Below are 16,319 nucleotides of genomic sequence, written 5' to 3'. Positions count from 1 at the left end.
ATTTCGGAAAAGTCCTTAGTTTTCGAGAAAATCGAGATTTTCTATTTTTGTAGTTCCAACTTTCACCGCTAGATGGACGCCAATTTTTTAGTCCATGAAATGGGCTATTTTTCTAGTTTCTTTAATAATGGTCCTAGCTGGCTATAATTAGATTTGTTCGATTCCGTAGGCGACAAGGAACAATTCGTATATCTCGGAATTTCGGAAAAGTTCCTGGTTTTCGAGAAAGTCGAAATTTTAGTTTTTCGTAGTTCCGCCGCTCGCCGCTAGATGGCGCCACCTGTACCGTTTTGGACCGAATTCGACAAAAATTGATTTTCTGGCTTTATTAGGCATCAAATCGCATCAAACCCTAATAGAAATTTGTTTCTAAATGCCTCAGGAACCATACTACGTCGTCAAAGTGCCGAAATATTGCACTTTGCATGCGCAGTAGAATTGACATAGGCGACTCATGTACGTATCGCAATGCTGACACAAAATAATTAATTACTCATCACCCGAACATTATTTATGAACTTTTATGATCTAACCATGTAAATAATGCGTTGCTGACCATTCTTTAATCATAAAAGTTCGTAGACTGTGCTCAGAAAGTGAGTAATTAACGATTTTGCATACTCATTATCGTGTATATTCCTCCTGCGCGCCGCCCGCACATGCTACGGAGGAATAATTACCTTTTTTCTCTTGCACCACTCAACCAATTCAATTGGATGACACTGTTGACTATTTTTGCTTTAGCGTGAAATTTACTCGCTCACTCAACATTGTTAGGTTCGGCGCGCAGTCTTTTATTATCCAATCCTCCACGATTAGAAAAATACGTTCCGATATAAAATAAAAAATTAACAAATTTTTATCGAGGAAAATTTATTATCGTTGTTCAAGGAATCGTTCCAGAATTTTGTTTCTCTTCGTGTTGTTGCTGTCGCTCTTCAGTCCGTTGTTCGCCCGCGGCCGGGTACTGAAACGCGGGCGACGATTGTCTCGGCGAATAAGTATCCAGAAATTTTTGCAGATTGCAGAGTTTCCGAAACTCTTCCTGAATGTGAGTCATGTGATCCGAACGAAGCATTTTTAGCAGCTTTATGCAATCAGCCGACGGTTCTTGATGACTCAGTAGATCCTCCGCGAGCGACTGACAACAATTACTGTGCAATTGACGCATTATCTCTATGCAAATTTCTTGCCCCGTAATTCCCCGACTCGAGTCTGGGCTCTAGAACAAAGCAGAAGAAACAATCGACACGACACGCGTCAAGCTGCAAACAATCTAAGTAATCTCTGAACATCTATAAACCTGTTGCTGATCGGACAACTTGCCGAATTCGCTGCTGATGGCCCTATCGATTAAACTAAGAATGTGACTTTTGGTAGCGCGAAGTTCAAGATCTCCACCGCCGTAGATGTTCTTTCTGATCGAATTCTCCTCTTCCTCTTCGTCCTTCATGATCAAATCGTACGGCGTTTCTTCTCTAGTTTCCTTCCTGCTAACTTCCTCGATGGGTTTACAATTCTGTCTAACAATAGACGGTTTGCGTTTATTCACAGATCGATCCTCCGTCTCTTTTCGCGCGTCTTCTTCCTGCAAACGATCGACTAGATTCTTCTGTCCAAACTGCAAGAATAGATACTTAGTGCAATGTTTAAAAACGAGCAGATGAACATGTACCATATCGTCGATCTTGTTCTTCGGCAAAATCGGCAAGCCACTACTTTTTAAGTTGCTTTTCATCGTGAAAGGTTTATTCGGTATCGCGTTAGGCTTCTTCCTCGTCTGATTTTCCTCCTCGATGTTCTTCAGATCTATCTCCTTCGAGTTCTCGTAATCTGGTAGAGCGAACCTCAGCTTGCTTTGAGACAGGTCACGATTGTCGTCGTCGCTGAACTTCTTCGCCTCTAATTTATTGACCTTCTCAGCGTGCTGCCTCAACATACACGCTTCTGGTCTTAACATCCGTTCCTTCTGCTGCATATAATTTTTCAGTAAATGCTTGCTGAAGTCATAATCTAAGTCCTCTAAAATTCTTCTCATCACCTATTCAAACGTATTCGAGTGAAACTTGATACATCCATTCTATAAGTCTCCTAACATACCTCACGGTTTTTAAAATTATCATCCGATTGCTCATCGATCTCGCTGTCCCTGCCGTGTATGTCCTTCATTGACCGCTCGTACTCGCAGCAAACTCTGGGATTCGGGTCGAAGTCGATGAATTTTCTTGCAGATATCTGATCCTGTTCTTTGCGCAAACGTCGGTGCACGCTCATTTGCCTTTTTCTCAAATGAGGATTGTGTGAACACAAATCTTGCGACTTCTTGGTCTCTTGGTTCAAGAGGTGTTGGTACTTGTTTAAGGTAGCATCCACGTTTTGGGGACAACTGAAATCGTTCGTCACGAATTACACGTTTAACGATGAGGTTCATATTTTATTACTTGACCCTTTCCATCAAGTTCCACGGTTCTTGCGGGTGATTACAGAGCACGTGACGTCGCACCTGACTTTTCGTTCTTCTTCTCGGCCTCCTTTCGATCTCCTGCAGCTCGCATCTCTGCAGTTGTTCGCAGCAACACTCGCTGGATACAACGTCATGGTATGATCGACGCTCCTCCGGTTTTCGACAGCCTCGATATATCCTTGTTCCATATCGTCCTTCTGCTTCCTGCACGAGAAGAGGAAGGTTACAGTTATCGAAACGAAAGTACGAAGAGAGGTCTAACGATGAACTTAACCAATTCTGACTCGTGTCGTGCCATCGTGCAATCGGTGTCTTCAGACTCTTCCGTGGTAATTGCACTGTTCATCCCGGACGACCCGGAACTCTTTCAAGCCGAATTCACGCTCGTTCATAATAAATTCGGTTATCTGGAAGTTTCGCGTCCATCGAATCAAGAGGAAAGGATGAAAAGACGTTCGGAAACTAAACCTTAAATCTGCTTTCACTTTTTTTCATTAATGTCGCAGCAGGCACTGACATTTCAAATATTCTACTCTATTTCTTTTAAAAGATTCTATCTTGTATAAATAAATTATTTTGTTCGTGTCGAATTATCCACTGCTTATCTATTCCTGCCAGCTTACTCATAATCGATGATCGCGTGCCGTGATTTTCCTCACGATCCGCGTTTTATGCAATAAAAAGAAGGCAGTTATTCGAACAGCAGGTATGCCAAAGATATCGGTGAACGGAAGCAAAACGACAGCGAAAGAAGGCAAACACTTTTACGACAATGAGATATTGGCAGACTTTCAAGCTCGGCAAAAGGCCATACTTAGGGAAAAAGAGTCCGTGCCAGCCGATGTTCCGAAGCATGTTGGTATGCGGACGATTAATCCGAAGTCTAACGTTGGAAAGTATTTCGTGGAGTTCGCGAGTGTCTCGACGATACACGGATTAAATCACTTGGTTGCTCCAAATCGACATCCTGTGGAAAAGTACATAAATTTTATATTAAGATGTATATATAATTTGTTAAAATATATATTTTTATTAGATTTTTAGCTGTACTTTTCATCCTGGGTGCTCTGATGTGTTTAATGTTACTGTCCTCCATTTTCTGGGATCGGTACCAGAACAATGCTACGGTGATCGTGGTAGATAACAATCCTGAACAGTTCGCAATTCCTAAGCCATCTCTGGTCATTTGTCCAGTACCCAACATAGAGCCAGCGAAGATACCAAGTGTATTTCAAAAGTAAGTAATTATAATTTCAGAGTTTCTTCTACTTTTGTAAACCTGTAATAGATACGGAATCGACAACACTGCGGAAGCGGTGGAGTTCTTCACTTTTCTGGCGAACGTCGATTACAAGAACATGCTGGAGACTCCTCTGTTCGACAAGGTATCACCGGACAAATGGTTAAGCATTCTTCACGACCTGCGAAAAGACATTCCTCCTAATATACTGAGGGAAAATGACCGGTACGAGATGTGGGTTGTAACGGAAAGGGGCTTGTGTTTAGCTACCAGAAGCTACAATGGATACTTCTCGACCATGAAGTTGGTATCTTCCTTTAAGATAAAAGAGATTTGCAGTCAATAAAAACTGAATTTATGCATTACAAGCTTTTGGAAGTCTAACGACAGCAGCGTTAAGATACCACCTATAGTAGTAGACACTTACGACTATAGTGCTGATGGGACCCAACAGTCTTTTGCAATAAATAGCGCAGCCATAGTACGTTTACGAATAACTCACATATGATAAATCGTCCTGTATACTTTGTAATTTTTGAATTTTCATTGTTAATCACTTTAAATAATTTGTTCGGCCCAGTGGAGCCTCTGTGATCCTTTCGAGGTGGTGGCATACGGCACCCCGATAAAATTGTTGCAGCGAACAGTAGTGCAACGCTCAACTTTATCGATATTTGAGATCAAGACAAAGACAAATCTCACTCATCTAAGCGTCCATCAACGGAAGTGCAAATTCCAGGCTGATGGTGGCTTAGAAACGTGGCCAGTGTACACGCCAAACATGTGTACAATCGAATGCAGGATGAAAATGATAGAGAAGTATTGCCACTGTCGCCCGCACTTCGCCAGACCTTACGGTATTCGATTTACTATTACAATTTCTGAGAACGTGAAGGAAGAACGTTTTACAGGAGGTGCGAAAACTTGTAACGCTACGCAACTTCGATGCATTGGCGGGATAACGAAGCATCTTTTTCTGCACGAATATGCACCTCATTCTTGTGGCTGCCTTCCGAAATGCACGGCGGTTTTCTATCAGATAACAGACAGCGAAAAGAGCGAAGGGTAAAGTATCAAAATGAATTGTAAAATACGAGATAAATAAAATTGGGTTATTGCAGAATCTCAGGACCGATAGAGACGTCCATTGTGTCTTTGGAAATCGAATTTCCTCAGGCAATTTATAATCGAGTGCCGTTCTACGGATTTACGGACTTTTTGAGTAAGTATAGCTATACAAAATTAAGATATTATCGAAACGAATAATTTATTTCAGCTAGCGTCGGAGGAGCCGCTGGGTTGTTTCTAGGAGCTAGCGTGTTATCTTTCGTTGAAATCGTTTATTACGCTACGTTTCGCATTTGTTGCTATGTAGGTCAAATGAAAAGTGCACAGAAAAAGGATAAGGTGATTTTACCTTAATACCTCCACCTATTGTACAAGGAAACGTTTGAAATGCACGATAAAAAAGTATTTAAAAAATATTGTTTATTGCAAAACAAGTTCTTCTCGACGGGACAAGACGTAAAATAAATATCATCACATACATACACTGTACACGCGACACGTCACCACCGTGTTATGATTGTACACCGATTTTACAAAGAGAATTACGTGTATCGTTTCGATGAATATCTCTAGTTTTGATTCAATTTCCTTGCATCGAGACGATCGATAAAACTAGCTAAAAGGACGCTAAAATGTCGCCGAACGGAGTCCCAGGTTCTTTCGCCGCGGCTTCGAAAGTTTCTACGAAAGCTTTCCTTTGAGTTTCCTTAGCCAGCTAAAATAAAATATACATTAACATTATGAAATTTATTCTTAGCTCTTTTTTCGCTAAGTTCTTGTACCTTGCGATAAAAATCGGAAGCGGCGATGCAAAGTATCTTTTTATCCTCGTACTCGTATTTACCAATTCTTGATTGAACATACGGGAATCTGAATAGGTGTTAAAGAAACTTTAAGAATAAAATAATTGAAAATAATTTAAAACGAATAAGGATACAAGGCTCTCAGCCAGTGGTTCGTAGAAGTACTAATAAAGAAACAAGACAGGCACCACGTTGACATCGTCACTGGTAAACTCTGAATAAAATTTGGTAAACTAAACACGACCCAATCCTGAAGAAGTTCCATCTGAGCGCAGGTACACGCTCTTTCGCAAACCTAAAAACAGTCGTTCGTTAATGGTTCCACATTCATATACGAATCTATACTCAAGATACGAACTTTAAAAACTACAGCAGAAAGTAACCGTGGGTGAGGCTGTTGAGGAGACAGAAATTCTCCTATGACTTTAGTCAAGATTTCAGACGGCGGGAAAAAGTCTCCAAGCACACCGGACAGAACTGTGCACAGGAGTTCCACCTCCATGAAGTGTCCCCGTCTGATCTTGTCGAAAATCGCGGAAGTTCTTTCTATGGACCGAACCAGTGCTTCCGGTTCTGCGTCTGGTAGCGGTTCCTCTACCTCTGGTTGGTTCAATCTGTCGGCTGCTTCCGTGTACATGCAAGTCAGCAACAATTGTAAGGCGGGTATCGACAACACGGGACTGGGTTGTTTCAAACGATCTATCGCAACCTTAACTATTTGCTCGGCTACTTTTCCGACTACGCTCTTAGTCGCCACGAGTCGTTCAAGGCCCTGTGTTAATAGCACACATTAGACATAGATGGCAAAAGAAGTTAAAATATCTATACGTTTATTTTTTTAATAAATACTTTCGGATACCTGTAAGAGCGTTTGATGCAAACTGGAGGAGATATTTTGGGAAGAAAGTAAAGTAAGGACCAGTTCAAGAACAGCTGGAGCTTCCGTGTCCGGTGGAGTGTCCTCTGCGTGCTCCAGTAGAAAGAATACCAGAGCCCACATCACTCCCTGATGCTCTTCGCTTTGATTCAGCACCCTTAATTCAAATAATAATTGTTAACACAGAAACAAAGATTACTAGTATTAGATAGCCTACCCATTCGAGTCCTGAGCATCGAGATGCTTCTGTATGTACTCAATTGCCAAAGGATGTATAATATTCATGGTTTCCTCGCAATTAGCCAGCACAGCGCTTTGCAAAAGATACAGCGAACCGTGAAGAGCAGATACTCTCGCTGGCAAGAAACCTGACTTCAAGTTCAGGTCCACCAAGCGTTTAACTTTGTCCAGCGTCTCAAAGTCCTGTAACAGAAAAGTTGTATAAATGTGTCCAAAAAATCTTTCAATTTAATTACATACCAAAGGCGTTAGCACAGCAGCAGCCTTGCACACGGACACCACTAAGTACTGATGTAAGATCACATTTTCCGTAGGATGAATCCTCGACATCTCCAAGCACGTGTCCAGCATCCACTGATACTGACTTCTCTCGACGAACAGTTCTGAAATCGCTAGAATAGATTTCACGATTTCTGTAAGCAACTGTATAGGTGTATTGGCCTGCGACGACATCCAAGAAGTGTAAAGCTCTACCAAAAAACGAAGACAGGAATCTAGATCGAGCGAGGCAGACATCAACGCGTCGTTCCGTCTATTTTTCAAGTCAAGAACAGAGGCGTTCAGCTTGTCTTCGTACAGATTGCACGACGACCAGAGATAAGGAACGGACAGTTGACTGTACGCGTATTTACTCGAGTTCGCAACTCGTTCCACGTTTCCTCGGCAGAAGATGTGGTCCATGCTCAGAGCACCGGTAGTCTCCGAGTCGTTCAGGCATTCGTACTTCCACGCGAGTAGATCTTGAATCGCGTACAACTTCTGCGAGCTAATTTTGTGAACCGAAAGCTGAGGGTCCCTCGAATGATGAATCAAAGTGCTGGCCCGTGGGTTTCCAGGGTAAGGAAGGAGCAAGGTCTGCAGGAGCAACCTGGTGATGGCTTGCACGGCTAAACTACTCGCTTGAATCAACGCAGGGATTTCCTCCGATTGCAGACTTTCGTTTTGCAAGAGGTTCAGCACCCCTAACAGCGCCATCCATATTTCCTCGAACTGCAAGCGGGATATCCAGCCCAGCAGATTTATCCTGAAAATGAACTGCTCGAGGATCTCCACTTCCTGCAAGAGATTCGACTCGGAGGGCAACAACGGGAAGCAACACTTCGTTGTACCAGAACCTACCACGTTCCAATTGTGCTTCCAAACCAGCGGTGGCGTTAAGACGTAAGAATTGATCAGTGGCTGACGACTTATGCTTACAATTAGATCCTGTATCGTGTCGAACAAGTAGCGAGGAATGTTCTTTGATGACCCTTCGCTCTGGCAGTGCTCTAACCACGCAACCAGAGCTGCCATTCGGGAGCAGGCACGGGCAAAGTCTTTGGTACTCTCGTCTTCGAGTGCCGGCTCTAAAGCACGCGTGTCTATAACCGACAAAGTGTCGATCGTCGTTAACAGATGCTCCACCGTCCTCGTCAACGAAGCGGCAGCGCTACAAACCCACGAATACTTGCTGTTGTCCCAGAAGATTTTATCCGGACCAGGATGCTTCATGATCTCCGAGGCACAACTCAACGCGATCTCCATATCCTTAGGTCTAAGCTTCCTCGTATTTTTCTCGTCACAGTACAGTGTCCAGTGCGTCAACTCTAAACATAGAACCGCAAATTTCGCGAGGTCCTCTTCAGACTTTCTGTCTATCTTCGCCAAATTGTATTTTGCCAGTTTTGGCAGGGTTCTCACGTACACTCTTACAGCTGGGATCAACACGTACAGTATGTCCCAGTAGATGGACTCGTTTAGCAGCTCGTCGAGTCGAATGGCGTACTTCAACCCCTTCGAACTACCACTGGATTGTGCAGGATCGTAAACGTGGTGAGGTTTTGGCATTAATTCGGTGACGTAGCGAACGTGTTCTAATAAACGTTGCTTCGCAGCACTATACAAAGGACTAGTTTCGAAGTTGAAGTCTTTTTCATTCTGCGTCACGCCGAACTCTAATTTTTGGCACTTTTCGACGCTCGTTCGTACGCCCAGTATTATACACGCTTTCAAGATCGCTATGTTGAATTCTTTGGAAGAGAGAATACCGAGACAGTCTTCGAAGTCCAGGTCTTTCAGCAACTGCGCCGTCTCCGATGGGTTGTAGCTGGCAATCGGATTGCAACACCGCAACTTTACCTGAGACAAAAACCAACTGCGGTCCAGTTGAATACTTTTTACTGTGGATGGATTAAATGGTCTGCACTGATCAAGTTCTAAAGGAGACAGGTCGTAATATTGTACGCCTAATTTGTTCAGCAGGCTGACCAGTCCTCCATGCTTCTTAGCTAGCTTAGTCGACTGCAAAATGTCCATGATCTTCGTGAAATCCTCCTTCGACAGCTGCTTCGTCACGTCTTCAACGGAAGTGGTCAGCAGAATTTCTACTCTTCTACTGGCTATCTTAGCTGCCATTCTAGACAGAGCGAGATATCTTGTAGACAGCAATCTTGGTATCAAGGTTAACAGAACCGTTCCACTTTGCGAGTGATGAGCACCTTCGATGCACTGCAGGAGTCGTTTGACGAAACTGGGCTGAGATAGATCCGTGCATTTCGTAGCAATCGCTTGCACCAACAATCCACTGGCTGCTGAATTTCTGTGAATAGCAGCTGTCAGTAGATCTTTGACGGGAGATTCGATGGCGTTGTTCACGGTTTCTTCTGTGTGGTTCACCAACAACCACGTTAGAGGCTCGGCGTCGCTCAAATTTTCGCATACGTAATCGCAGAATAATATGATGCCACCCTTCCTGATGATCTGAATGTTAATACTACTTTCCTGTTCGGTGGAACAGTTCTTTTCGTCCAGGGAAGAACAATGCACAGCATAGTCCGGACGACGGGTGCCCAATATTTTTGACCAGAAGGTCATCTCGTTGTATCCCAATAAAATCATTAGATACGCCCACTGACAAGTCAACATGGGGCATCTGTGTCCGATATTCAGCATCGAGTAGTTTAAGTCGGCAATTGGTAGCTTTTCTGTTTCGGGAACATTGCGACCTTGAATCATTTGTATAGCCGCGTTCGCAACTTTGCAATGACTTCCGGACTCGAACATGTGAATGCACAGTTGAAGGAAGAATGCCAGTTGGTGGACCAAATAATGATCGTCCTCTGTAGACTCGGAGAAACCAACGTATGGATCGCTACGTTTGTGATCGATCAGTCCAAGAAGATCATACACTTTCGAACTTATTAAACTGATGACTTTGAATATGAATCTGGCTAGTATCTTTTCGGGCGGAATTTCGATGGATTGAAAGCCTAACACGTGCAGGGGGTCCATGGTCCCAGAGCATTCTGGGAGGAGAAACGATTGCGATAATTCAGTCATATTTACACTCAGGTCGGAGAGTCGGGCCAACATTGCCTCCTCTTTCGCGCACGCGATTAACGATAACAAAACCACGTTAACCATTCCCAGCCATCGCTTCAGCTTCAACGTTGAAACTTCCAGGGACTCCGGTGTAACTAGAAGCACTTTCAAAAGAGGATCGACTGGCCTAAAAACTGTGGGGGAAATAGCTGCGAATAATTTCACCAAAGCTACGTGAGCTTTCTCCGACTCTATTCGAATTTTTCCGGCTGCTAACATAGGCAGAACGGAGTCCATTGTCGATCTGGACCATCTCCGCCATTTCTCTTCGCCGTTACCATCACCGCTAAATCTAGACTCCGTCAAGCATAATGCCAACAATTCGATGATTTGATAATACTCTACGAGACGCAAAAGCATCGAGATTAAGACTTCCCTAGTCGTTTCTAACTCCCTCTGCTCTATTGGACTCGAGCTGGCGTTTCGAATCAGGAATACGTCTTCGACTACTGGGGCTAACGCTGGAATGCAGTGTGTGAGCGCTGGCTGTCCACTTGCCATTAGGCCGTCGCACAGTTGAATTATCTTTGGAACTCCTATTATGGCTTTCGAATGATTCTTTTCGTACGAAAGATGCACCAGGAAATTGAAGATCTTCGGTAAAAGATCCTCCGTTTGTTGCACGTGTCCCTCTTCGATGAACTCAAACTGTTTCAACACAAATTCGATGAATATTCTGTCAGAGTCCAGTAAGCAGTAATTGACTCGTAACTGGACAAGTTGACTGAGCAACATCAGTACTTGACATTGCAACGACACGCTACTCGTTACAGTATATTGCTTCAGGGATTTGATGACCATTGGCTCGAACAGACGAATAAAGGAGGCTACGGAAGTCTTTTGATCGGATAAGCGTGTTAGATTTTTAAAAACTGAAGAAAATTTTCTGTCGCCCTTCCTACGCAACAGTCCCACCCACCTGAAATAAAAAGAAGGTGTAACAAACTATGTTTCTTTACACTGAGTAATAAACTCACCCAGTCTCTGGTTCATTTTCACCTCTGCAGTTGTTACCCATAGACTTGATCGTGTCTGCCATTTGTCTCGCAGGATTTTGGAAGCAATGATTATAAAATCCTTTAGCGTCATCTCGAAACACTATCAGTTTATCTGCATTTTTCTGCACGTCTAACTCGCTCCATTGTGCATATACGTTGGTACTGAACAGACACTTTAACAACTGTTGCACACACTGAACCGTCGCGGTTGGCGAGAGTATCATAGTACTTTGCAGATAATACAAAATCTCTTCTGCGATTTGAGCCACTTCGTTGAGGGATATAATTTCAAGGATCTGCGAGAGAACATCCAAGACTGCGTTCAATAGAGATAAATACATTTCACTGGCATGCGGCTCGAGAGTGGCTAAATAATTTAAATGCGCTGCTTTAAGGATTTCGTACATTCTTGTGTAATGAGGTATCGACATGAACGACCCCATTTGTTCTTTCCCAAACTTTAAACTTCCGATCTTCTCACTTTTTTCTTTTGACTTTGATTCGGAAATGGTCATCTTCTTCTTCGGGGATAACGTTTGAGTGGATGACAAAGATGGCAATGTTGTTTTTGTACTGGTTTGAGTCAACTGCACATCCTCAATTATATGAACAAATATGTTTAATACTCTTGTAATGTGTACTAGCAGCAATTCTATTTGTTTATCCTTAAACGTACCCCAATTTTTGGTTGGGTCATTAGGTTTGAAATTGCAGAAAGCTAGACCGGACGCGAGATTCCCAGCCAGGAGAATCAAATGTTTATGCGTTGACAAATCCAAGCTTATGGGGGACGATGATAATAAGGGTAACGCTAAGGATAACAGACTATTGCTAACGGTTGATGGTATCATATCGTTTGCAAAAGTTGATTCACTGATATCTAGTCGACTACCGCTTCTCTTGTGAGATTTTTTTAACAGCGTCTTTGGTGAAATACAATCCCATCCTCTGAAGTACACTGTAGTAGTATATACATTACTCAAATGGAATAAAGCTTCGCAACAACCGTACACTAAATACTTTGATGATTGTACTCCAAGTATCTCCGCTAACATGTTAACTATAACGGATAAAGAGTACTCTATGTTCGGATGATAATCCACTGCATTGTGAGAATTCAAAGATACAAATGGCTGTATTGAAGTATTTAGAAATAACTTTTGTTTCTCCTGACAGGAAGATAATTCTATAGAACTTTTGTTCACGGCACTTAAAAATTGTGCCGTATATTGCACAGCTTTCCTTGTAATAACATCTTCTTGTGGCTGTTGAAAATACAATAAAGGAACACTCCTAAAAAAAGAATTGCATTAATTAAGTGAAATGAGTCCTAATGATATGAATTTGAACAATCTTACTTGACAATAGCATCTGATGCTGCGTGTCTAATTCTCTGATCTTGGTCACCTAATAGCGTTATAATAACATCGATAAAATGTTCTTGGAACATTGATCCACCAGTTATATGTTCTATAGTAACGTACGATATCTCACTTAGTAGTTCTACTAATTTAACTTTTACGAGAAAATATGGGTTCTTTACTAGTTGAGGTAATGCAGCTAATACGGTAATTCCGTGTTTATTGTCGACAGATTCTAACAACTCTGGTAGACATAAACTAAATGCCGTTAGCGTTTGTCGACATGTAGTAGCAGAATCATCTTCTAATCCCTAATTTATAAGAAAACACATAAGTAAAAATTGTTCATAAATTTTTACATGGCTCAATATAATAGCTTACCTTTAACAGTAGTTTGATTAAATTTTCTAACGATATAATTTCATTTACTTTCTTATTTGAGATTTCTCTTTCAAAATTTTTGAAAGATCCGCCATACTGTGTATATACGGATTTTAAAAATGTACCAATAATAATTGATATATTACCCCTAATTTGAGGATCTGAATGATTTGCAAACAATAAGATATCTGTTATCATTTGTTCATTTTCAATAGATTTCGATTCTTTAGCAACAGGAATTAAAAACAAGTTTGGACAAAGTTTTAAAATATAAGCGACGCAATTTAAAGCAAGAGATTTTACACTAACACGAAAATATTTATCTGGCATTACACGGCCAACATAGCCAGTTAAGAGAAAAGATGACACCAAATAACGACAACAAAATTTCAGAGGTATATCAGAATCTGTAAAATTTCCAACGTCAATTTCTCGCAACGAGAAATCGAGAGAAAGTTTTTTAGGAGAAGCAATAGATGATGCAATTTCTTCTGAGCAATCCACTTCCTTCGTTTCATTTTGTAAACTGGAATACGTTTTATCCGATTTTTCTATTTCGCTTCCTACATCGCTACCTTCTTCAATGGCCTCATCTAAAATAGAAATAACCATAAACGATATTCATCAAAATATTCGTTACACTTTATACTTTTATCTTACTGTCGATAACTCCGATCTTCAAACCACTGTAATTTTCCAAGACCTTTCCCTTCATTTCTACAATATTACTTGTACATGTTTCTTGAGATTGTGAATTTTGCACCATTGGAGGTACACTCTCGGAATCCAATATCCATTTTTCTATCTTTGGATTTATTTCAGGGACATCAGAATCAAGCAAATGTAAATTAAATTCGGGGTTTTCACCACAAGCTATAGTAGTACTTGAAGTACTCATTTGACTTAATGATAATACAGATTCATCTTCGTTTAATACTATCCTGCTATGTGATATACCTTTATTTGATAACAACTGGGCTACCAGAGCTTTTGGAGGAGACTTTAAAAGCTGAGTTAAAGTTTCTAAAACAGCGTTTATAACATTATGATCAACGTGCCATTTTGTATAATGTAAACATAGTTCATAAACTTGTAACAAGCTATCTGTTTGCACTGATTCATCGTCTTCAACTTCTGACAGTTTACATATGTGTGGTAAAATTATTCTTATGCATCCAAATGTACCGATTATAGCTGCTACACGACCCTCATCTTCACTTATAGGGACTATAACACCTATGATTTGGTAATATTTAATTGAAAAAGTACTCTAGCTGTACTTGTACGATATTTAAGAAATATGTACCTAAAAGATGTTTCAATACATAATTTAAAAAGAATTGTGGCTTACGACAATTCAAACATGTCGCAAGAATCATATTTGCTGCAGCCCTACGAAATGCTGCTTGTACAGAGGATACATTCTCAAGAAATGCTTTCAACAGTGTCTATAAGAATACAAATATAAGCTTATAACTATATTATTGAAAACATTTAGTGTTATAAATTACCTTCACATCATTGTCTGTCATAAATGGCCCTAATGCTTTCATAATCAATAGTAATGATTGTGATAATGTTTCAATTACAGATTCTTCGGAACGACGTGCAATACAAATTATGCATGGTATTAAATTAGAAACATATGCTTTTCCTCTTGTAGGACGAATCATATGGCTAAGAAGTCCAAACCTCCAAAGAGCAGCTCTCAATGTTCTTGCTGGTCCATTTCTTTTTATTTCATTATAAAGTTCTATTTGTACCTTTACAATATTACTGTCAGTCATTGCCTAATGAATGAGTGAACTGTTAACAAAGTAATATAAATAATATTATAATTAATACATGAAATATAAGATCTTTACCCTTATAATCTTATTTAAGGTTTCATCTGCTACCATTCTGACATCAGATTCATCATCATTACACAAATTTAATAATGTTTTAATTGAAAGACTAAGAACCTGAGGAAATTTGGATGCTAGTTTGCCGCTTGGTGAACACATCCCTTCTGCTATCGTCATGCAACATGCTAATTTATCTTTCCTGGTAGTGGGACAAAAAAATCATTGAACTATTGCCATATTGTATCATATAACTTACAACTTGTTCAATCAATATTGAATAAAAAGGGCAATTTTATTGATATACCTTGTATTTGAATCTGACAGAACACTATCTGGTTCTTGAGTGGATTTCAAAGCTTCTATAGCTTTCATTACGTTATTTAAAGTTGCCATTTTGCCAAAATATTTGTTAACAGATCGTTCCTCACTTTCTATAAATTAAATTTATAACAAATTACATTTTGATAACGTAGGCCAAATTTATGACAGACACATTATACATATGAAACTACATGCTGCTCAGTAGCATATTTATTTGTGATTCAAACGTCAGGTAATAAGCTTTAGTTTCACAAAAGAACGAAGCATAAGGATCAGGCAAATCTTCAAAACCGACAGTCGTTATTTAGATATTCTCCTTTTCGTTACATTCGTGCAATCTTTGTACGAAATACAAACCTGCATTCCATATGGAGAAAGACAATTAAGGAGAACAGATCCCAATCACTCCAGACATTGAGCGGAGTATAACAGCTTGCTTTTTAAAGTGTACTTATGATAATTTCATTATTTATCGATCCCTAAAATACATATTGTAAATTAGACATAATGCATGTTACTGCGGGTGGGACCTGTTCCCATGGGATATCATTTTCCCCAGAGAAGTCAGATTTGCACTTGAGTGTACCATATTTTTAATACTATAATACTATAATACCGAACTAATAATAATACAACATAAAAGGAACAGCTAAATTCTTTATACAGTATGTTATAGTAAAAAACATCGCATATTATTGAATAAAAGAGTCAAGTGCGCGTATATAAATCATTTAATTAATTTATAAAATATAAATATTTATGTTTCTTTTGTAAAACTTTTTAGGATACTTTGTATGCACTGTTTTCTTTTCTTTTATGAGGAAGTATCTATCTCTATGGTGAAGATTGTATCAGATAATAACTTCAGATCTATGATTAGATAATATGTGTAATAAAAGTAAATAATGTGAGCTAAACAACAATATAACCAAATTTAATTAAATCCGATAACAAATAGTAATAATTAATTCATACATATCATGTACGTCGTTTGAAGACGGCCATGTTAACACATTTCGATTACATAGAGAACTTGAAATTCACTTGCAAATAGTTTGCTAATAGCAGTGCAACAAAAGTACATTGTTTTTGAGCCTTAATTTTCTCTATTAAAGCTCTTGCATGTATGTGATTAGTAATTAAGTGAAAATAATGGACCGTATTTATGCATGAAGTCACACATTTTCTTGTGTGTATAATAATGGATTTCGAATAAAGTTTGTGAACGAGGTGAGCGTGTTTCGGATTCTTTCACAGCGTACGCTGCCGATAACAAAACTATGAACAGTGTGAAACAAAATTGAAATGTTTTAAAAATACGTTAAAAAGTTTTATAACTTATTCCTTGATATAAAACAT

General features: G+C 40.0%; 3 protein-coding genes across 9 annotated transcripts; 1 reads left to right on the top strand and 2 right to left on the bottom strand.

Annotated features, from left to right (window-relative positions):
* The first annotated feature begins 345 nt into the window (after window positions 1–345).
* LOC100882998 (sodium channel protein Nach) lies at window positions 346–5,177 on the top strand. 2 transcript variants are annotated; one of them, XM_076540017.1, is made up of 9 exons: window positions 346–456; window positions 3,168–3,441; window positions 3,501–3,701; window positions 3,753–4,007; window positions 4,074–4,185; window positions 4,285–4,561; window positions 4,616–4,769; window positions 4,826–4,926; window positions 4,981–5,177. In XM_076540017.1, exons 1-9 carry the CDS (start codon window positions 426–428, stop codon window positions 5,124–5,126), a joined length of 1,551 nt encoding a protein of 516 aa, XP_076396132.1. In that variant the 5' UTR covers window positions 346–425; the 3' UTR covers window positions 5,127–5,177. The 2 variants fall into 2 exon arrangements, with proteins under 2 accessions (XP_076396132.1, XP_012141251.2); XM_012285861.2 differs by having other exon boundaries at window positions 4,285–4,769.
* LOC100882885 (uncharacterized) lies at window positions 857–3,410 on the bottom strand. 5 transcript variants are annotated; one of them, XM_012285862.2, is made up of 6 exons: window positions 3,279–3,410; window positions 2,739–2,871; window positions 2,442–2,668; window positions 2,101–2,386; window positions 1,304–2,041; window positions 857–1,222 (listed from the first exon to the last, which is right to left on the bottom strand). In XM_012285862.2, exons 2-6 carry the CDS (start codon window positions 2,808–2,810, stop codon window positions 887–889), a joined length of 1,659 nt encoding a protein of 552 aa, XP_012141252.1. In that variant the 5' UTR covers window positions 2,811–2,871; window positions 3,279–3,410; the 3' UTR covers window positions 857–886. The 5 variants fall into 5 exon arrangements, with proteins under 5 accessions (XP_012141252.1, XP_076396129.1, XP_076396131.1 ...); XM_076540014.1 differs by lacking the exon at window positions 3,279–3,410 and having other exon boundaries at window positions 1,304–1,621; window positions 1,676–2,041; window positions 2,739–3,174; XM_076540016.1 differs by lacking the exon at window positions 3,279–3,410 and having other exon boundaries at window positions 1,304–1,588; window positions 1,676–2,041; window positions 2,739–3,174.
* On the bottom strand, window positions 5,176–15,423 carry htt (huntingtin). 2 transcript variants are annotated; one of them, XM_012285857.2, is made up of 16 exons: window positions 15,318–15,423; window positions 14,944–15,070; window positions 14,658–14,838; window positions 14,304–14,582; window positions 14,099–14,240; window positions 13,453–14,028; window positions 12,793–13,385; window positions 12,409–12,722; window positions 11,030–12,343; window positions 6,933–10,971; window positions 6,670–6,875; window positions 6,435–6,609; window positions 5,934–6,347; window positions 5,710–5,870; window positions 5,555–5,642; window positions 5,176–5,487 (listed from the first exon to the last, which is right to left on the bottom strand). In XM_012285857.2, exons 2-16 carry the CDS (start codon window positions 15,030–15,032, stop codon window positions 5,389–5,391), a joined length of 8,670 nt encoding a protein of 2,889 aa, XP_012141247.1. In that variant the 5' UTR covers window positions 15,033–15,070; window positions 15,318–15,423; the 3' UTR covers window positions 5,176–5,388. The 2 variants fall into 2 exon arrangements, with proteins under 2 accessions (XP_012141247.1, XP_012141248.1); XM_012285858.1 differs by lacking the exons at window positions 14,944–15,070; window positions 15,318–15,423 and having other exon boundaries at window positions 14,304–14,598; window positions 14,757–14,844.
* Window positions 15,424–16,319: the final 896 nt, after the last annotated feature.

The sequence above is a fragment of the Megachile rotundata genome, chromosome 15, assembly GCF_050947335.1.
Source record: "Megachile rotundata isolate GNS110a chromosome 15, iyMegRotu1, whole genome shotgun sequence".
In the NCBI taxonomy this organism is placed as follows: Eukaryota; Metazoa; Arthropoda; class Insecta; order Hymenoptera; family Megachilidae; genus Megachile; species Megachile rotundata.
This window is presented reverse-complemented; position numbering and strand designations above follow the sequence as displayed.